The sequence below is a fragment of the Megalops cyprinoides genome, chromosome 16 (genome assembly GCF_013368585.1).
Source record: "Megalops cyprinoides isolate fMegCyp1 chromosome 16, fMegCyp1.pri, whole genome shotgun sequence".
In the NCBI taxonomy this organism is placed as follows: Eukaryota; Metazoa; Chordata; class Actinopteri; order Elopiformes; family Megalopidae; genus Megalops; species Megalops cyprinoides.
The window spans coordinates 8,381,722-8,404,586 of NC_050598.1; the positions used below are offsets into that span (position 1 = coordinate 8,381,722).

General features: G+C 49.1%; 1 protein-coding gene across 1 annotated transcript; it reads right to left on the reverse strand.

Annotated features, from left to right (window-relative positions):
• Nucleotides 1-4,218: 4,218 nt before the first annotated feature.
• si:zfos-80g12.1 (sestrin-3) lies at nt 4,219-22,389 on the reverse strand. Its single transcript, XM_036548509.1, has 9 exons — nt 22,255-22,389; nt 10,233-10,433; nt 9,828-10,010; nt 9,238-9,483; nt 9,020-9,116; nt 8,575-8,696; nt 8,276-8,442; nt 7,443-7,587; nt 4,219-7,151 (listed from the first exon to the last, which is right to left on the reverse strand). Exons 1-9 carry the CDS (start codon nt 22,318-22,320, stop codon nt 7,062-7,064), a joined length of 1,317 nt encoding a protein of 438 aa, XP_036404402.1. The 5' UTR covers nt 22,321-22,389; the 3' UTR covers nt 4,219-7,061.
• Nucleotides 22,390-22,865: the final 476 nt, after the last annotated feature.

Below are 22,865 nucleotides of genomic sequence, written 5' to 3' on the forward strand. Positions count from 1 at the left end.
TGGAGCTTACTAATGCTTTAAAGAGGGAGTGGAGCACAATCCCACCAGCTGTATACCAGAAATGAGTACACAGTGTTCCACAACGCATCGAAACGGTCATTAAGGCTACAGGCAGGCCAACATGCTCTTCATTTCTTGGAACAAAGGCATGTTTTATTCATAACTACGGCATTCACGACGACCTTTGGCGGGATGGTGTATGTAATGTTATGCGTTGGCTGTTTTTTTGTGCGGGGCGCACTTCGGTGGGAAGCGCACTCGGTGTTCCACGGGGTTGCCGTGGAAACCCGGAGAAACTTCAGGCAAACTCCAACAACAACACCGGGGGGGGGGGGGGGGGGGGGAGAGATGAAGATGGGCTGCAGACCCTCACTCCACCTCAGGACCGTGGTAACAGCCCCGCTTGCTGCCGCTGAGGATGAGAACGGCCTGTGTGATCCTTTGTACGGACACAGAGACCGGGGGAGAAACTGTGGGGGGAGAAGGCCTGTTTTTCTGCTTTCAGACAATAAGGACAAGCCGAGGGGGGTGGGCTGGAGTGGTTGGGGGGGGATCAAAAGGGGGCTTGGGGGGGGGGGGTACCGCTGCAGAGAGTTTCACAGTTTCGCGAGAGAGCAGTCGCTTGAAACACAGAGGTTTATGGAACTTTCCTTGGTCGGATTGCCACATGACCCAGCTTTGCATGCCTCGGCCAGAAGGCTTTCCGCTCACTGCATCGCTCCACAAATCACACCTTTAAAGCCTATTAAATGCATTAAAGGGATAGAGTAGCCTTCACTCTCAATCCAGGGACTTTTTTCCAGCTCTTCCAAAACCCATTCACTACAAACAGCTTTTATTTAAATAAACACAGCAACCGCGCAGGTCACTACTGTGGAATAAGCTGTCTGCTTCACAAATCCACTGCTGTGCGTAGAGGCATAATCTTTCAGACACTTTCTTCAGGTTGACCTTCTTGTGAGGTCTGGCTGTAATCTGACCCATCTTCCTTCACAGGGTCACTGGGTTCATGGCTAGGGTGTGGGGGGGTGAAAGGAGGGGATTGGGGGGAAAAAAAGAAAGGAGGCCAAGGGGCTATAGGGTTAGAGGAGCCAAGGAGACAGTGACAAACCACTGGAGTGAGACACTTCCTCCACAATACAAGCATTCAGTACAGCACTGGGGTACAGAACGAGGGGGAGGGCGGCACTGTCAAACAGAGGGAGAAAAACTGCTGCAAAACAAGCCGAAGGGAGAGAACGGGTGGGATACAAAGACACGAGACACGCTTCCATCTGCGTAACACAGCACCATAAATCAGCAATTACACAAGCAGCAGCCTGTGTATACTGATGCCCCTTTGAAAGCCAAGAATGCCCCATGCTGTGTTGTTCAGCCGTTGTGTGTATGAATATGAATATATATTATACACACACACATACACAGTTGCAATCAGAAATATTCAACCCCCTCACTTCAAAAGACGTTACAGTGATGTGAATCGAGGTTACATATTTCAGTTATTTTGAGAACATAATTTGACTTAATTTCGCCTTTATAACTTCTAGTCAACCTTTTCTGTAAGTGCTGACAAGCTTCTCACACCTCTCTGTTGGAATTTTTGCAGATTCTTCACGTGCAAAAGCCTCTAGCTCATTGATCTCTGACGGCTTCCGTGCTGCAACTGCCTTTTTTAAATCCCACCAAAGATTTTCAACGGGATTTAAATCCGGGGACTGAGAGGGCCACTCCAGGACATTCCAGGATCTATTTCTCAACCATGCTTTGGTTGACTTGGAGGTGTGCTTGGGATCATTATCCTGCTGGAGAGTCCAATGATCACCAAGGTTCAATTTCCCAACAGAAGGCATCACGTTCCTCTTTAAAATGTCCTGGTATTTCTGGGAATCCATGATGCCAGTTATACGGTCAAGACTGCCAGTTCTTGCAGCAGAAAAACACCCCCGCATCATCAATGACCCACCTCGCTGCTTGACCGTGAGAATGGTATTCTTCTGGTCATGAGCCTGGTACTTCCACACGCCAGACATACCGCTGGTCCATGTGTCCAAACAGTTCCAGTTTAGTTTCATCAGTCCATAGAACTGTCTCCCAAAACTCTGCAGTCCTATCCAAATTCCTCCTGGCACATTCTAGTCGCCCTTTGATGTTCCACGTGGTCAAGAGTGGGGCGTATCTTGGAGTCCAGCCTTGAAGTCCTTGTTTATTCAGTGCTCATCTTATAGTTGCCATTGAAGCACTTGTCCCGGCTTTCATCAGGTCATCCTGTAGGTGTTTTGCAGTAACACAGGGGGTTTTTATTAGTTGTCCTGGTTAAGTTGCTAAGGGCTCTTGATGAAATTCTGGGCTTTTCCCACGGCCAGGCAGGTTTGCAGCTGTGCCATAAGTTTTATAACTTATATAAATTATAACTTCCTTATAATGCTCTCTTGGAATGTTAAATGTTTGGGAAATCTTGTTATACCCAATGCCCTTCAGGTGCAATGAAATAATTTCCTCTCTCAGCTTTTGTGAAAGCTCCTTAGCCTTACCCATGATTGCAACTCACCTTGAACACCTTCATGGGTGGGGTTTATATATGCATCACAGCTGATGCAAATTAAGGATCATTATAGAGCTCCCAATGGCTTAATTATGTTTTAACTCCACTTTAGGCCATAAGAACTAGCAGAAGGTTTTAGAAACAGCAATATTATATAGGGGTTGGATAACTGTAACGAAATATCCTGTTACTCACGAATACTACAGCATACATTTTCTTGGTTGATTTCATGCATCACTCAACTGATAAAGAAGTCATCCAAAGCAAAATCTAGCTCTTTGAAAAAACTTTCATCAAAAGTTTGTAAATCCTTACAATCTTTGGGGGGTTGAATATTTCCAATTGCAACTGTGTGTATATAGTGACAATTTATAGTTGAGAGTCCCGTTATTTATAGTTCGTTTATAAAAGTAATGATACTGCAGTCACTCATTATTGCGACTAGAGGGCGTGCTAGCTTAAGGAAATGGAAGCAATGCGCTGAAGTTTGATTTGATGTTAGTGGAAGTTTTTAGACATCGCTGATATTTATCGCTAAAATTCATCGCTAAAAATTTACTTATTGAATGTCGACTAAAATATCTGCGTTGCATAAAAGTTTACAGACGATCGTTTTCTCGTAACGAAGGGAAATAGACTGAACAGGTTTGAATTTACATGGGTAGTTGCAGAAGTTATTCAGGCTTCAAGTGTCACATTAATTTGTATCACACGGGGGATAAACTTAGACGCGCCAATCAACACTCTAGCTGTATTTAGTTGTGAAATTGTGCTCACATTTATCTCAGCTAACAAGCGTGCTAGGCTTCATCGCTGAGAGTGTAACAAGCTATTCGCGACACAGCCCCCACCAAGAAAATAAACACACATCAACCAATTACTCAAGATGTTTCTTTAAATAGACTCACCACGACCTTCAAGATGCGAATAAAACGGCATTCTGCTGCTCGAACTGAGTACGCGCCTGTACGCATGTAAGTGAGCTAGCCACATGTTGTGCAACATGGGCCAAGGCTGGACTTCCAAGAATGGTAAACTGAGCCGTGGGCGACGTTGGATCGGGAACGAAACCTGAATTGGCGTCGGAGTACGTGATATACGTGTCCATTTCTGATGTGTTCGCAAGTGAGTAATCATCCTACCAGCTGCCCTATTTCTTAATATGACATTCTACTTCTACTAGTAATCTCCCTCGGAGTATTACTACACTACTGCATATCGCCTTCAGCGCAGGTTGGACACTTGTTTAAACAATGCAGTCATACTTGCCAAATAGCACAGTGCGGCTGGAGACTAAATCTTAAGGTTCTTTTGTTACGGTTTGGTGTGAAAGGTCGCAACGTTTCATTCATAACGTTGAATTAAAATGTATAAACAGGACTGAAACCTAAAACTGTTAGTGCCTTCTGTGCTATTCGTGCACTGTAGTGATAATGTTAATTCACTTGCCCATCTAGTCTTATAGCAGGTGAGGTGACAACTCCACCAACTTCACCAAAAAGAAAAACACTGGATGATTTTTCTGTTCAAACTATACCTTGGGATGAGCACATGAGAATACCAGATTCATTAAAAAGCACACACCCACACAGACATTAATAGAACATATTTATCTTTATAGAAAAAATAAGTCTTTTCCAGGTTTCCAAAAACATTTTTTGCCTTTTTTTCCTGTTTCACATGTTTTCAACATTTTTTTTTTATTTTTATTTGTCCATACATTTACGTGGTAAATATCGAACACCTGGGCTATCGCCATGTCCCGTTAGTCTGTGTTGGTAGGACTGTCCTTCAGAACCTGGGGCTGGAGACCTCGTCTTTGGGCGGGTTTCTTCTGTGATCTTCCGCCCGTCAGGGAAGACATTCCCAATTGGGCGACGTTGTAGTGATGTCACAAAGAGGTGCCGATGATCAGCCAGTGCCTTTACGCATGTTCCCCACCCCCCAAAGCTCACTGCCTTCCAGGGTAACTTGCTCACCCCGTTCAGGCTGGGGGGAACCGGCTGTCCCTGTCCTCAAAGCAGGACAGAGGGGCAAGCAGGTGCTCAGGTTCGGACATGCAGAGGAGCTCACAATGGTAAGAGTCCGTTGGCGGAGCTTGCAGTTTCAGATGTAACATGGCCCCGGCACCATACAGTTGAGTCCAGCCCAGTCTACAGTTTGTAGAGTTAAATCCAGTCCCTCAAAAGACCAGTCTAAATCGGCATGGTCTACACCTCCCCGACTCAAAGGCACCCGTTCTAAGCGCTTATGGCGGTGCAATTCAGACAAAACTCGAACCTCGGGGGATTCATCAATCATTCTGTTCCTCACACAGATACATACATTGCTTCTGATATGCACAGTTAGCCATTTTTCAACAATGATAACCCGCTAGGGGGCTCTTCCAACCTCACTGCCTCTGATACACTCAGGGCGCAGCACCGTGGGTGGAAATTTAGCAGCAAACCCAAAAGAAGAAAAGAAACAATGAGAAAACAATCATAAAAATGTAAAGTAAAAAAGTAAAAAAAAAAGAAAGAAAAAATAAAGAGAAATGAAATGTTACTAGTTGGCGGTACCAGTGTTGTTCAGCAATAACAATTGTACCTCAACTGAAAAAAATGTTGGTTGGCTCATTTTTTTCAGGCTACCTGGGCTTTCAGTATACACATACGAATAAAGCGTGTTGACCGCTCTTATTTTGTTTGATTAAATACAAACCGTCCAGACACCTGGTTCTGATCTCAAAACAGATACAGACCCCAGATCACGCCAGACCATCAGTGCCTATTTGATAAACCAATGATTTTGTACTGCAGGCATTTGCAGTAAGTCTCGGTTATGGTAGCACTTTTCCAAGGTAGGACTTTTTCCCCCAGTCCAGTTTGTGTCAAACCCTGTGCACGATGCAAAGTTAGTGGAGACCGTATGACCCTCCATTTGCGGAGCTTGATATGAGAACTATGACCCTGCAGCTGTCTTTTAGAACCATCTCAGATGAGGTCTGCCTGGTTTGGAAATTCCTTCATTTGATCCGAGTCAGAGCTCATTAAAATAACACCAGCAAGCCTGGCGTGTAACTAAAGCGATCCCTTCCTCTACAGAACTGAACAGGGCAATCCTTTATGCTGTACACAGTAAAACTGTAAAAACAGTGATCCAGTTTGGCTGGAGGGCATGTATGTTGCAATACAATTGCCTTCATTTTGAGCCTGGACCCAATCAGGGTTGAATGCACCTTCAGAATCAACCTGTACCTTCCTCACAACAGGGAAGACTGCATATTGCTCCTTCCTCTCCCCACCTCCTTCTCCCTATACTGATCTCCAATCAGTACTCTGCAAGTAGACCGATCATTTTCTCCTCTGCATATCCCTAACCCTGTTCCTGGATCAGTGTTACCGGGAGGGATTTGGAATCAAACCCATTTTTAGGTTGCTCTGGGTATCCGAGGCTCTGAGGGGCCCAGAGGGACGGCGAAACGTCAGATCAGACGAGATCTTTACCCATCCTTACACCCTTGTCTTTACTCTATAAATACGTTTTTTTTTCTTTTGTTTGTTTTTTTTTTAAGGTGCGGTTAAAGACACTTTTGTTCTGGCATTGTTCTGGCGTTTTATGTTCACATTTCGGAAACGGAAAGGAACATTTCGGAAGCTGCGCCGAGCGCATCGCCGCTTTGCAACCTTTCACCCCACAAACACCGCGGCTTGACTCAAACGAGACACCCGGGAGGTCGACGACAAGATAAAAAAAATTAACAACAAAAATATGAATGACTTGAACCTCCCAAATACTCTGCCCCCTTTCACACAATAAAGGAACAATGATATGAAACCAAAATAAAAAAAAATACAAAAAACCTAAAGAAAAAAAAAAACAAAAAACAACCACGAGAGGGAACGTTCTGTCAGGTGAGCGGTTCTCTCTCTGTTCCAACCTTTGCCTCCGTCACAGTCTAAAGAATTGCAATAATAACAATAATAATAACAATAACAATAATGATATTAATAATTGCACATTAACCGTCAGCATCGGAGCTGCTGCGAAACAGAAAGGGCTGGGAAATAAAGATGGCGGAGAGAGCGGCGTGGGGGAGGGAGGCGTGAGGGTGGAGAGGGACACGGAGACACAGAGCAGACTGTGTCACACTCGAGCGTTTTGGCAAACGGCTTTGGCCGGAGCGCGCCTGCCTCTGTCACGCCGTCGAATCGGGGAGAGAGAGAGAGAGAGAGAGGGAGTGAGAGAGTGTAATCGGTGACGGAGCGGCCGTGACGGCGACGTGCCGCTCGCCGCTTCTCCTCCTCTCCCTCCTCTCGCTCTCAGATGCCGCTGATGTCATCCTCGGCGTCTGTCTCTCTTTTTCTCTCTCTCCCCCCCTCCCGCGCGCTCCGCCTTTCAAAGTACTTTTTTTTTTTTTTTGCCCTCCTTCCTCTCCCTCAGCGGGCTCTCTGCGCCGTTGGGGGCTCTGCCTCTCCGTCTCTCTGATCTCTTCACTCCTCCTCTCCCTCCCTTGCTTCCTCATCCCCCGAGCCACCTAGGCTATCATATACTGGGTGATAGCTCTCAGTGCATATAGCAGTTCGGCCTGCAGTCTGGCCTCCATGATGAGGAGGTTAACATGGACCTGCAAGAAAGAAAGAAGATGAGGAGCTGTCAGCACACATTTCAAATACAGTAATATACTCACTCATTTGAGTAGTGTAGATGTGAAATTAACAGCTAAATCACGTCTGAAACAAAAATAGCTCTGTTTAAATGAAGGTCAGCAAAGAACTGAGTGAGGGGTGAGAGACAGAGTGGACAAGGGGGAGATAAGTGAATAAGGGGGACTCAGTGAAAGAGGAAGGGATGAGTGAACGAGGAGAGGGTGAGGGAATGAGGGTAGGGTGTGCGGATAGGTGGGGGCCTCCCTCACCTTCTCGGCGGGTTTGAGCGGTGCCCAGGGCAGGGGGCACAGCGGGCCCTTGGTGGCGTCGGGGAAGCAGGTGACGCTCTTGATGTAAAGCTTTAGCCCACGCTCCAGCAGCTGGTTCACCTCACCGTAGTCATAGTCGTCGTACCTGCGGGCACACACACACACCAACACACACAGGCAAAATCAGAAAACAGGCACAAAACTTCCCTTTAATCTCTACAACTGCCTTTATCCACTCTCCCTCCGCTCAAGATCAAGATGGTGTTACAGTGAATATATTCCGTCCGGAACAAGACAGAGCATTTATTCAAATGCAGATATCTCCAAAGCAAGGGGAACAATGATAGAACTGTCTCTGTGACTTACACCCAACAACCAATCGCCAGTAAGCGCAGTGGTTGACTGTAAGCCAGGCCACATCTGACTATCTGTTGCTGAGTCTTGGCCCCTTTGAGATGAAAGCACAGATGCGGTGGGGGGAGCTGGGAGCAGCGACCGCTCCCAGGCTCCGATTAGGACACGCGTGCGACTGAAGGTCACGCTGCGGTCGCCTTCCCAGGTGCGCTGACCGTTTTAAAAACGGACAACGGCTTTAAAGCCTTCACTCTGGCGTCAGCTGGAGCGGGGCGCAGCTGGAACAGTGGGGGGCTGCACCTTGCAAATAAACCCCGCTCTTTCTCTGAGGGGGAAACTTCTCAGGCACGTCACAGACGCACTGGAAGAACACAGTCCTGAGAGTAACTCGGGACAGAACCGTGGACCGTGTGCAGTGCATGGTGGGCCGGTTTCGGCAGTGCTGTCGCATGCCGGGTGCAGGGGGGGTCTCTCCTCACCGTATGCCGAACATGCAGTGGATGTAGTTCCAGATGGCCCGCTTGAGGTCGGGCCCGCGGCTGGAGGGGAGGGCCGCCACCCTGCGGAAGCGCTCGTCCAGCAGGTGCCCGATGTCCGAGTAGAGCCGGTTGACCAGTGAGAAGCCGTGGTCCTCCCACGAGTAGTCCTGCCAAAGGAGGACAGACATTGTGTTAGTGAGCCGTGCGCATGACGCTCCACAGCTGGCCGGACTGGGGTAAGCCAGCCGCGGGATAGCACGCCGGGCGGTGACCGTAGCCCCCCCCCCCCCCCCACTCACCTGCACTCTGAAGACCTGGAAGTCCTCCTCACGGCGGGCGAACTCCTGGTAGCCGAATTCGGGGTCGGAGTCAAAACGAGAGGGGTCTGCTGCGCACACTATCTCTTCCTCCTCCTCTACGTCTGAGAGAGACGGAAAGACAAAGAGAAAGAGAGAGAGACAGAAAAACAGTGAGAGAGGTCGAAAAACTTATAGACAGAACAGTGTTCACAGCTATGAGCCCAAGACATCGATCCACAATAGCAGTTACGTGGATGTCCATTCACCACAGTAGGCGTGTGAATATCCATTCACCGCAGTAGGCGTGTGAATATCCATTCACCGCAGTAGGCGTGTGGATATCCATTCACAGCAGTAGGCGTGTGGATATCCATTCACAGCGGTAGGCATGTGGATATCCATTCACAGCGGTAGCTATGTGTGTGCAGCAGCGTGGGGCAGGTACCTGTGTAGAGCAGGCGTTCTCCCCTCCTCTCCTTCTCCTCCTGTGCTTTCTGAATCCTCTCCCTGAGACACGCCACTTCACAGCTGGAGTCCAGAGACTGCCGGGAGACAGAGGCGACACGGTCACAAAACGGCACACCCCGCGTCCTGTTTCACCCAATGACCTCACCCCGAAAAACCACCCACCCCCGCTAGCGTCGGAACACCCCCGTGACTCACCCGCCGTCGGGGCGTCCTGTCGGAAGGGTTGGTGAGGGGCGGGGGCACGGCTGCGTTGCCGTTGGCGGCGTCGCAGTAGCAGTACCCGGGGGGAGTGCCGAGGGGGACCCTGGGTGTCTGCGGGGGGTCCACGTCCGAGCCAGAGCCGAAGACGAAGCTGCAGAGGGCGTGGCAGTGGGCCAGCAGCACCACGGCCTGCACCAGCTCCGCCAGCGACCAGCACTGCTCGCCCGTCTTCAGCAGGGCCTGGCGGCGCGAGAGGGGGGAGAGGGAGGAGGAAGATCACACCACTGCACCTCCTACCAGCACTACAGCAGATATCTATACCCTGGGCAGATGCCCTTACCCCTCTACATTCACATTTAATCATCTGGCTGATGCTCTCACCCAGAGCAGCTTACAACACAATGGTACATCAGTGAATATAATGAGTCCACAAGGACAACAGCACATACAGGAAATGTCAGACCATCAAACGCAAGCAGCTTGTGTCAATTCATACATAGCATTCATTTAAACAGCTGGATATCTGCTAAAGCAGGTCAGTTTTAATTCACGCGGGTTCTACAGCTGCCCCCTGTGGGGCGTACCTGGATGTGGGAGCGGGCGGTGAGCCAGGGCCGGTGGGCGAGGACCTTGTTGATGTGGTCGAGGTGGCGCAGGCGGGGCGGGGCGGCCTCCAGGCCCTGCAGCCACAGCGGGTCGCCGCCCACACGCAGGAACTGCGCCGCGTGCAGGGACACCAGGTAGCCGCAGTGGTGCCGCGCCGCTGCCTGGAGGGGGGTGTCAGAGGTCAGAGGTCAGGGTCAATCACAGTCACCTCACGTCACGGTCAATACAGTGGGGCTGTGTTCGGCTACTGGCAGGAAAGAGGACAGAGACCCAGCAGGAATGGAGAAAGGGCATGTGCGCATGTCTGAGTCTACGCACGCCTGTGTGTGTGTGTGTGTGTCTCCGCCTCCGTCCGAGCCGAACGCGCGGCGGTGTGAACTCACCATGATGGCGATGTAGTGGCGGTACTGCAGAGGCAGCGGCCCGTCCATGTGCAGGATGTAGTGTTGGCTGCGCAGGAAGCTCTCCAGGTACTGCGGGTGCCACGCCATCTGCTGCGACACCGCGTCCAGGCGCCCCCTGCTGGCCAGAGCCTTCATGCACAGCAACGAGGCACGCTCCTTCTCAGAGTTCACCTTCATCACCTGTGGAGGACAAGGGGGCGGGGGTGGGGGTGGAGAGCGGGTTGAGTGGACTGCTAACAGTGTAATTAATGATGACACGTCAGAACCTAAATTAGTTTCCGTCTCCTCATCTTAATAGCCAATCCCCACCATGGAATCGGCTCATGAAGTTAGACATCGGCGCCCGGCGCTGGCCTGACTAATTAGCACAAGTTTATTTCCCCCGATTCAGTCGTTCGCCCACCGATGTGAATCTGAGTTTTGTACAGCCTTGGACTATGCAGTGCAGTTTAGAAAGCAGGCGGGCCGTGACTTTGCTCCCGGTTACAGAGAGAGCCGCCGTCCGTCTCTGGGGAACCGCTCTTAAAACAACAGCAGCGATACCGCTAGCAGCATTCTTCAAATAATTCACTCGCAAACACAAACAAACAAGGGCTGGACTCGACGCCGGAGGCGCAGGGCCAAGCCGGGCGCTCAGAGAGGAGGCCGGCGTCCAGGCCGGAGCCTCTTCCCTCGCACCCCGGTCCCGGGGCTTCCTGTCGGGCTGCGGTTTTCGGGAGATTCGGCTCCAAAAGGCGTTCACAGATACCATTTCGAGGACCGTGACGGCCGCAGTCAAAAGCTGAGAGTGCCCTGCCTGGCCTTGAGGGGTATCTCAAGCGAAACTCCATTTCTTCGCCTGAAATCCGATGTTGCTCATACCCAAGCCGTACTCCTACACCGTTTCACACACCTGAGACCAAGTCGTAAAGGACCAAGTTATCTGCAGACATGCGTGCCCTCGTCTCCCCTTTCCCCACATACTCCTCACGCAGAGACGGCCCAAGAGGAGACTGTGCCTTCAAGCCTACACTGCGTTCCCCAATGAGGGATCAGCAGCAACCATGCCCCGCCCCCCAGGTCTCACCCCACAAATCTCTGTCTAACCCCATCTAGCTCTCGCCTCTCAGACGTTCCGAGATTAGGAAAAGGGAGAGAATCCCGAACAAGAGAGAGGGGGAGGAGAAAGACGAGAATAAAAAGAGGAGAGAATAAGAGGAAGGATTGAAGAAAATACTGAGGGAAAGACACTGCGAGAGAGAGAGAGAGAGAGGAGAGAGAGGAGAGAGAGCGAGAGAGGAGAGAGAGAGAGAGAAAAGGAAATATTGATCACTAAGTCTAGCCAGCATTATTTATCGCCGTTTACTGTGAAATGAAATGAAGCCTGTTCATGTCCTGATTTATTCATCAGCACTTAATATTATATGGTTCTTCGCTCTGTTATATTTCGTATCACCAAAGTCGTTCATATTTGAAATATGAGAATAAGAACACAGATAAATGTCTTTCTCCGTGAGGGGAGTGGTCTAGCAGAAGTCTTCCTTTGAACAAGCCACCTCTGTAACTGGGGGCTCAGGGGATATTGTGTGTCTGCATGTGTGTGCGTGTGTGCGTGTGTGCGGGTGTGTGTGCGAGAAGGGAGGGATGGAGTAACTGTATGTCACAGATACTTTGCCACACAAGCCCCCCCCCCTCACCACCCCTGCCCCCTTTGACACTCTGCCTTTGGATGACACTTCAGGCCAAACTATCCCTGTCTCGACACATCTGTGGAATGGAATGGACTGGAATGGAATATTACCACACATTAAGACATGAAATTCACAACTCCTGCCAGCAGGGGGCCCCGCCCACACAGATCCAAGGGTGAGGGCTATAAATAGCCGGGGCAGACAGCTGGGAGAGCAGTTATACACATAAGGCACATAAACACTATCTTTGCAAGAGTGGACGAGATGCCAGTAACCAGGCCCTCCAAAATTTACACAATTAGCAATTAATAAACACCTTCGGTAAATCTCCCTACAAAACTCAGCTGGTGCTTCCCCTTCCACTAAGGGGTGCTCCTTACTTTACACGTGACATTTTGCTGAAAAAGTCCCACTCTCACATCCTTTAATACACTTCCTTACTGACAGGAACCAGTAGAAACTGGCCTCTGAGGTCTAAAGGCCTTGACCGTGACTGTGCGGGACACGAGTGGGACTACCTTACATTGCGTTATGTTACTATGGCACAACACAGCGGGGGTTGATGCCACATCAATTCAGAAGAAGAAACAGACTCAGAAATGACTGACCCAGGTCGGAACGGACCCCAGCTCTGCAGCACACTGGGACAGATATGGGTTACTGTTGCATGCGGTGAGGCTTTTGGCCCTTGTCTGCCATCTCACCGGAAGGAGGGAGAGAGAGAGGAGAGAAAGAGAGAGGCTGAGAGATTGGGGGGGGGAGGGGTGAGTGTTGGAGTAGTCTCCAAAAACGCAGGAGGTAAGACGGCCTTGACCCACTTTCGTCTGTCAAGGAATACAGCGCCCCCACCCCCACCCCCCCCACCCCCCCTTCGTGACATCAATCCTTCTGGAACAGGTGTCCGTCGCCCGCCCTGCTCCCGCGCCGTGGGTTCTGGGCGGGGCACTCCGGGCGCTGCCGATCCTGAGGGAACGCACGGGGGGGGCGCGGACGCTCCTTCACAGGTGAGGCGATCACGGCAGCGCGGCGCACCTGGTCCGGGCACCTGCGGTGCTGCCGTCCCTCCTCAGGCCCCATTTAGTCAGTGGTAGAGCGCACGTGCGAGCCAGCATGGACCTACGGCTTCCAGGGAAAGCCCGGACAAAACTAGTCTGCCTGGTAGGAGCAGATAAGCCACACTCACGTGGGAGAGAGAGTGAGTGTGTGTGTCAGATATGAATCTCACGCCCACAATGCAGTGTATGTATGTACCCCTATGCACATCTCACACCCCCCACTGCAGATAGAGCAGTGTCATTAAGCACTGCATCTTTGGTGTCAGACTCATTTCCTTTTGGAGGAACAGTAAACCTGGTCCTGGTTTAGAGCAGTGCGGGTCACTTTCACATATCTGTGGAGTGACGGCTGCTACAGGAGTTGGGATTATAGAAAGTGTCACGTTAAAGCCCCCCTACAGCCAATTGATTTATTTAGCTGCAGGGTACCTCGGGTAGCAACATGCTTTGTGTTGCTTAACATAATTACTAATGTAATTAAACTAATTACAATACTTTTTCATTCTAATCAGTGATCCAAACTAGCAACTAGCCTGACATATCCGACCGATGTGGAGTTTTATGAAGTCGTAATCATTTCAAATCGAAGTGCAGTGTTTCCACCTTATAATCATTACAAAACAGATTGGGCGTAGCAGTATTACTAGAATGAGCTCGCCATGTGGAAACTGTGGAAGTTAAACAAGAGCGGTGGTTGTTTAAAATAGCCAGTTTACTGGGCAGCTTTAGAAGTGCTGATAGGCATTTTTCACTGGCTGTGGAATGTATGCAGGGTGACCCCTCTGAGCTCAGGGAGTTTGCCCTGGTGATACCCTTGAGTGGGGAAGGGGGGTGGGGGGTTTCGGCTGACACTACAGGTGGGCGTGTCTCTGCAGGGGTTCTGACCCCAATCCCCATATCCCCCCCCCCCCGAATCCGCGCTGGATGCCCCAACCACTCTGACACTCCACGTTACAGTTACCCTGTGATGAACATGCTCGCCATACAGAGGGAAATTAAAGGCATTAACAGCCACAGTCTTTGTGAACTTTGACTTCAACACAACAGCACCCGTTTTGTCCATGGCCACCACAATACAAGGCAAAACCTATACCCTTCGGTAGCATGGCTGCGAGGAGAAGGCCTGGAATAAAAGGATGACTTGCACGTCCCAAGCAGCACTCGGGTGCTTACCGACGGCACGGCTCCATCTTCCCTTTCACAGCTCCTCCTGCACCCCCCCCCCCCCCCCCCCCCCTCGTTTTGACGGTGACCCAGAAATGGTTCCGAGCGCCGCCACGGACGACAGCCACAACCTCCCCGTCTTCCCACACCTGACGTTAGCGTCAGCGCCTTAGCTAACGTCAGCTAATGTCAACACCGCATTTCAGGATCAGCTGGTTTTCAGCTGTTTACTGCAGATCCTGTGACTCAAACAAGCTGGGCACATAGGCATTCTGCTTTCGCCAGATGCAAAAGCAAAGCAAGGTGTGTGGTAAAGTGCTTTTAAAAAACCAAACCCCTATGCACACACACACACACACACACACACACACACACACACACACACACACACACACACACACACACCAGAGCCAAGGTCAGGTCCATTTCAGTCAAGTCAATTCAGGGAATGAAAATCAATTGATGAATTAAAAAATTAAAAAAAAAATATGGAGAACAATAAAAAAGAATAATGCAATAATATCCCAATTAATGAGTTTTCCGTTTCAATTCAATCCCTGAATCGAATGAAATGAAATCGAACTGACCCCAACATTGACACCCACGTGCACAGCCGTCCAAACACTTCTCCATACTCACACAATTTGAGAGAGGACCCTCTAATCCAAAACCCAAATCTTCATGGGGTGTGCTGCTGGTTCCCACGGCACGGGGCTCCTGTCTGAGGAGGGAGTTCTCAAGCCGCTAGCTTTTAGCTCTCCAGGGCTCTCCCCTGGAACATGTGAGGGCATGTTGGCTCTAGACAACAGTCATCTCGCCACAGGAAGTGACATCACGGCCTCTCCAGCAGCAGTACTGCCACTTCTCTTCCCGGACCCATTACACTTACTGACCTGCAGGAGGTGCCATATCTCACACCAAACATAGAGCGGATGTTCTGCCTGACTCCTGACCAGCTCTTGGAAATGGAATGGAAGGCCAGCTATTTTCCTGTCTTCAAATTCTGCGTGGAGACATCCACCGATGGTCCAAAACAGCTGGGAAAGCACCTTTGACTTAAAAACTGGCTGCTTTCCGTTCAGATTCTGGGAATACACATACAAGGCAGGAAGTTCTCAGCTGTATGCCAGCGGCTCGTTCGAGATGGGTAGTGCCAACTTTTTCCAGTTCGTCCTACCAGCTGTTTCTCCTCCGTGAGCCTTTATGATACGTGGATGTGTCAATCTAACCATCGGTGTCCGTAATCAGAGAATGTGGAAGGAAATGTGGCGAGACAAAGAGGGATTTTTTTTGGTAGGGTCCGCGTTCGGCCGCGGGTGCGGCCTGCAGCTAACGCCCCCGCAGAGACAGCGCATCGTACGGGCCGCAGGTCGTACCTGAACCCAGCGGCGGTTTGGCAAACGCCTTCCTCAGAGACAGGCGAGAGCTCACCCGTGAACATCGACTGTGGAATACAAGGGCATTTTTTATGCGAGTGTGACCTGAATGACTACGACCCCCGGTGTGCAAACCCCCCAAACCTGGAACTCTGAACTGGGGCGGCTTTCTGAAGCCAGTCCGTTTTGGCTCTGAAGTGCTCGCCTCTCTCCGCTTTGATGTGGGGAGCCGCTGTGCACCGCCGCGGCGGGACCGCAGTGTGGCGGTGGACATTACATCACTCTTTTCCCGGGAGCGGCGACTCTTCCCCCCCCACTGTCTGAAGCTCTGCGACCCCAGCTGAAAGGCACTATATGGACCCAGTCTAGACCTGCTTCAGCGTAGGAGCTCACCTGGGGCCGTGAAAACCAACTGCAAAAGCTGAGAAACAGCCACATGTCTCATCCAAATACAATACGCACTCCCATTACAATGCCTGTGACACAGTCACATACTAGAACTGCTTTATTGCTCAGGACAGACGCGTAACTAAAGGCTTGCAGTAGGTCTCAGCACTGCACAGCGTGTAGCATGTAGCCATACGCAGGAGTGGGAGAGACACAAGGCTGGATTACAGCAACTGCTGATCATTTAATATGCCTGCGCTTCCACCTGTCCCCCATACCCACACTTGAGCCATAGCACCGCTTCTCCTACCAACTGGCTTACAGAAGCCTCCACTGCTAAAAACCGTCCAATAGAAGAATGAATATATGCAGAATTAATATGCATTCAAACTGCATGTTGCCTTTAGTCTAAAAATGAACAGTTTGAAATGCAAAAAACCAGCCAACCTTTATGAACCCCCTCCCCGGACCAATTCTCTTCAATAAAAGGTCGATAAATGAGTTTCTCCTGGCTAGGTACGTGTATGTGTCAAATGCACCGCAGTACAGACAGGAAGAGAGGAGAGTGGGTGGCAGAAGAGGATGAGGGAGTGAGGGAGAAAGAACGAAAGAGAGTACGACAGAGGAGGGGAGGAGCGTCGGAGACCGGGCGAGGCACCTGAGGGGACGCACGTCGTGTTCCCGCCGGCCACATTTGGGCGTGCCCGACCCGGCGCCGCGTTAAAGTCAAGAGCTGCTCAAAATGGCCGTTTGCGTTTTTCATTCGTAGGAGTAACCGCGAGATCGACTGCCCCTCCATGCCAGCCAGTAATTCAGTGCAACAGAGCAACACGAGCAAAATTCCAATTATTTTTGGCGCCTGCAAATTACATGCACTTGTCTGTGTGGAAGCCAGCTTCAAATTAAACACGCGCAAACCGATGGAGGTAAATTAATGACGCTTTTGTCATTGCTGACTACACCGCTGCGGTGTTCAGGTTATCGTGAACACCGGTTAGGGCGGCAGCAATGTCAGGCAACTGGTCAAGTGTTCAAGAGCAACAGGTCAGCCCGAAATAGGCTGCTCATTTGAGAAAATGTGTGGTGCAGGTCATGCTATAGCTAATTGAAATGAATAACCATTCCCTGTCTGTGTTAGGACACACACTGTCCCTGTTTAGCTTTAAACAACACCCTGTGCCTGAGTCTCAGGTCCACACCCGCAAAACAAGTGTCATGCGCTTAAAGTCAAACGTTTCAATATTTCATCCACTCAATGCAGCTATTAAGGAGTGCTCTGTGCTTTCAGGGAGTGGGGCACACTACATACACTGAAATACAAACAGAAAACTAGATTTAGCAAGTTAGTTTTCTATAGCTTCTGTTTCCCTGGGTTTACCGGCTTTACAGGTAAGTGAAGAGAAGGGGGGGGGGGGGCTGAGTGGAGCGGGGGCAGGGGTGGGGGCACCCAGAGGAGCCCTGCAAAGGGAGGAAGGGGGGGGAAGCTGGGGATATTTAATCTGCATTCTCCGAAGGCCTTGGGGGGGTCGTGTGCTACTGTTACGGGCCGCCCCGCCACACCGGAAACGCCTCACACTGCTTTTGGCTGTGCAACCTGAGCCCGGGGGAGGAGACCCGCCGGGGCCCCGGACCCGACATCAGCGGAGACGGACACGCACAGAGCCGTCCGGAGGGGCACGCTGAAACACACGCAAACATACATGCGGCCCAAATACGCGCACGCACACACACACACACACACACACACACACACACACACAGAGAGACCAAGGTCTCGTTTACACAGTACCCAGTTATGGTTGCGAGTCTCCCTTTCTGCTTGTAATACGTTCGCGTTCACACATAGAATGGTTGCAAAGGGAAGTACTGACCGCAGTTCTCAGTCCCTTTAGAAGCAGAGTGCCAAAAATGGTTCTCTGCTCAGTGATACTGCTCAGCCCAAGCTCATGGAGCTTGTATAGTAGCTGACCACTAGCAGTAATTGCGAAATCTCAATGTCGGGCTTGAGCTTCTTATGAAATGCGGCTGTGAATATAGGCGCCGTTTTTGGCGTTTTCCTTCCTGTCCTTACTACGCGTTCCTTTTCAATCTGGCAGATACATCTCTTGCCCCACGTCAGCACAACTCTCACGGTCATCCGAAATGCAAGAGAACATAGCTGACGAATCCTTATTCCAAAACACCATAATCCATCCTACCAGTCCCTCAACACCAAGGACCATTCCACTGAAACTCTCTGTACCCCAGCTCTGAGAACCGTTCTGCTGAATCTCCTTAAAGAGACACAGCTTTGTTAGGGAACAGGTGACCGTCTACTTCAAGCACACATAAGATCGATCTGTTACAAATGATAAATAGATTTCCACAATTACCATTTAGCTTCTGGAATAATGTTTAAGTTCCAACTGGAACGTGATTCGATTTAAACTGAATAAAGCAGCCTGTTTGACAATTAAATCCAGGACAATCCTTTTAACCGAGCACATCGAGCACAGAACAAGTGCAATACCCCCCACGAAACTAACTGTCAGCCTTGGCACGTCCAACCAAACAAATGTTTTTTTTTAAGGGAGGTACCCTTGGAGATCTTCAGGACACAAGAGGGGAAAAAAAAAAAAAAGTCAAATCAGTAGGCGGGGATATGGAAACGCAGGGGCGACGGGCGTCCAATGAGATGTGACCAGGATCCCTGACCACTGTCTTCTGCATGCCATTAATCTCATGGCACAACCACCTGATTTCCCATGTACTACAAACTGCCTTTCGCGGTTTTGCCGATTCCCGGCGTAGCAAAGCGCTGGAGCGCGGCAGCGTGTTTACCTCGGGACTGACGGCATCCACCCTTCTTCGTTCTCTAAAAAAAAAAAAAAAACTCACATCCGCGTTTTCGGTTTTGTCCGTTTCAGGCTCCGCATATTATTATGCTGCGGCGGCGCTCTGGTGTGGTAAACAGCAGTGGGGGAAAAAAAGAGAGAAAAGCTGACGGAAATCATTACTATTCATTTGCTTATGCAATACCGAGCCCCTTTCTGCTGTTGTCGACCGAAAGAAAGTTGAAATAAAAGACTTCCTATTGCTCAGTCAAACGGCTAATTCCCAGCTCCTTACTATACCACCCCCCCCCACCACCACCACAGGAGAAGGTGCACAGTGAGCAGTGGCGTATCTGTTTTCTATGTCAGCAGATAAGAATGTGTTTTTACCACTCGTTATTTCTGTGTGTTTCGTTTATGGCCTCCAGAAAGGGAGGCGCGCAGGGAGGGAGGGAGGTGGAGTGAGAGGTTATACTTTCAGAGCTGTGCTGAAAGATTGTTTGTGTGAGTGTAGTGAGCTATTCAACAGGGGAGGGGGGGGGGGGGGTCTGACAACGCCCCCACAACCACACGCACCCACAAACGCTACACCCCCCCCACCCCCCCCCCAAACCCGCATACCCACACACACAGGCCCACGAACGCTACACCCCCACAGCCACACCACACGCAACCACACACACGACGCCCCCGGACCGACACACTACATCTCCGCAGCCGCAAACACACACTACAGCCTCGTGCCTACACGCTTAATACCCACACGACACCCCCACAGCCACACGCAACACCCACAAAGGCTGAAGACACGGTCCCCAGCCATCTGCTGAAGTAGAACGCCCCCCCACCCCCTTTCCCTGCTTAAAACAAGACTGTCTACCAGCACACATGCAAAATGACCCAGGAAAACGCAATACTCATTTTTCACTCATGTCCCACTTTCCCCATCCCTTTCTTTCCGTTCTGGCTCAAGTCGAACTTGTTTTTTAGTCATACAATAAAAAGGCTTTTAAAAAAAATTAAAATATGCCACTGTTTGCCCACCAGATTCTTGCTTAGCATATCTGCTTTGTTTGTCTTTCTCTCAGGTTGTTCTGCAAGCTGGGCAAGCCAGGCGATAAAAGAGAAGGGTCCCCATACAATGCATACCATTCCTATAAGGTTAAAAACAAACTTGACATTCTGTCTTTTTCTGCAAGACCTGCGCAGCTTATCAGGAATGAATGAATGAAACGGAGAACATGGAGGACAGACAGAAAAAAATTTCAAGAACGAAAGAATAAGGAAACAACAATAACCAACCGCTCAGAACCAGAGCAAAGCAAAAAATAACCTGTCATAGTTCCAGGTAAAAAAGAAAGGAATATCTATCACCAATGACATTCCTCTATTGTTCTCCTGGATGTTAAAAATTGCAGTAAACAAGTTTCCCTGTCCGCAGCGCCCCCCGCCGGACAGCTGTGAAAAAACACCCCGGAAAGGAGAAAAACAACTTTGATTGGCAGTATATCCAGCATCACCGCACACAAAAGACTCCAGGAATCTTTACAGCGAAAAAGTCACTCAGAAATCCCAAGCAGCACGAAAAAACAACAACAGCCACGCAACGTGTAAAAACGCAACATACTTCAGCGAATGGGCAAATCATAACTTGTTTCCTATGCGAATGTCATTTCCCTGGGTCTCAAACGACAATGACCTTTCGGTCTGATTCTCCGGCTCTTTCCAAACCACCAAGAAAAAGGAAAGAGGGGGGAAAAAATATTAGACGATTTGATCAACAGACTAGACAACCTTATATTGACGCAACATTCCCACTTTCCCCGCACGTGCACATCCATGGAGATGATGTCATTTTTGTATTTTCACACAATAAGCACAATGATGAGCGTACGTGGGCAGAGAATTAATGCGAGCCCTGCACCCTCACTTGGCAGTTAAGTGGCAGTAAAAATGCAAGATGGTATGCAATAAATAGGATGTGTGCATTGGAATGTCCATTGCGTTTATTACAAACAAAAATACTGGCACCGCGACAAGAGATTCAACGACAAATGTCGATATAATACATGCAAGATATCGAGCTGGCAACCTACGAAGCCGTTATCTGTTTGACACACAGAAAAATGAATTTTGCCTCACAAAGATAACCAAAGCGTACCATAAAGAGTTGTGTATACATTCAAATCATGCATTTGTCTAGGGTCAAGATTTCGTCTGGACAATACACAAAGTAGTTCCACTGCCTTTCTCGATTCGATGTAATGTTATCCATCTGTTTATACGTTGGTTTATACGCTGGTCCCAGCTAATAGCTAACTAGCTAACTGTCGAGAAAAGCTGTTTACTCAACGAACGTTAGCTAGGCGTAAATCGTAGCTAGTTTAGCAGAGCTACCTGTAAGAATGAGTTGCACTAACTAACCTTAGCTAAACATCGAAAAACTAGCTTTGGCTATTTGTGGCACGCTAGCTAGCGGAGCTAATCACTTTAACCCTCAGTCAGCTGGAATCTAGCACTGCGTGGGTAGCCACATAACGTTATTCGAAACTTTTCATTTCCTACCTAACGTTAGCTTACTTATGTACCTAGACTAGCTATCTAGGTAGCAATCGACTAGACGGTGTGGGAGTTTGGACACTGCTGCAAAAATAATCTGGGGGCTAGCGTAAAAGTTTGACGATTTCCAGAATACATTTTCTGAATGTGGACACAAAACCCAATCTGTTGGCCTTATCTGGCTGTCTTTTTCCACTTTAGATGACATGATCTAAGTTAACCGGTTAAGGCAACTCCTAAAATAAGGAGAACTAGCTGCTGGTACAAATGTCAATAATTTGACATATAGATAAACTAGCTGGATAACTAGCCAGTAAACAAGTTACCCAAGTTAGCCATCTCATGTCAAGAAGTGATGCACCGTTGATTCTGTATAAAACACTGAAAAAATACTTATCCCCAACGCCAAGTTCCCTGCCAAATTTGTTAGCATAGCTGTATTGATCCCCTCCCCCTTCTGTCAGCGAATTGCTAGCTACCTACCTTTAGCTAACTAGAGAGCAGGTTAACGGTCTTCTTTAAAAGGCTAACCGACGATACTAAATACTAGCTAACTTAGTACTTTACACTCTCTCAACACCAGATTCTATATCGGTAGCCAGATACCTACTTGTTAGCTAATGTTATCTATTGTTATACATCATTTAGACATCTAGCTAACTGTCTACTTAGCTAGCAAGCTAGAAGAATAACTAGAAACTCCTTTTCAGGTAACAAAAGTAACTGACAAAAAAGACAGTTTTCGTTAAATAGTCTAATAATTTTCTAACAATGTTTTATAAGTAAGGAACCAATGACTGGTAATGTTAACGGGCGAAATGTATTTCATCAAGTGTTTTTATCGGACTCAGCGAATGAATGAACAGCCTCCAGACGGAGCACTGGACAACTTCTGCACAATAGATAATTTATTGTACATTTACTGCTTTGACATTTTTATACCGACAGGCATGTTATTTCGGTTGCTAACTAAATACCTGGTTCTGGACGCGCTGGCATTGAGTTCCGAGAGGGTAGTCCATTTTTTTCGTGCAGATGATCATTTTCCTCTGGGTTAGTGCATGGATACAGCTCCTCCGTCTCGCTTGATGTCCAACTGGCTAACAAAGCAGAGTCACTGCGCAATCTACAACTCAGAGCGCTCAGGAAAAAAAGACTGAAAAATAGACTGACAGCTCTGGTCCCAATACGTCCAATCAGAACACAAAAGAGGCGGGTTCAGAGGCGGGATTCTGAGAAGATTATAGCCAATCATCTCTCCTAAATGTAGTTTTAGGGTCCAGAAGCTCTCAGCCGTCTGAGCCAATCAGCAGCAGCATCTGGTGGAAAATTACCTGTCAGTTTGTACGGTTCCCTCCGCCCCTACACTGCAGTCTGGTCTGTTTTTTGTTGCTGGCATGTTACAAAGTGGAGGCCAAGGTTGGAGCTAGCCGACCCTTCAAATTCTGTTTGTTTTGGATTTTCAGTGCTATGGCTGACTCTAGATAGATTTTTAACGCACACTGGAACATAAAATATATTTAAAGTTGATTTACTTCCTGTTACATCAGAGAGAGGAGCTCACCAGATGTACAAAGTAAGCAAACCT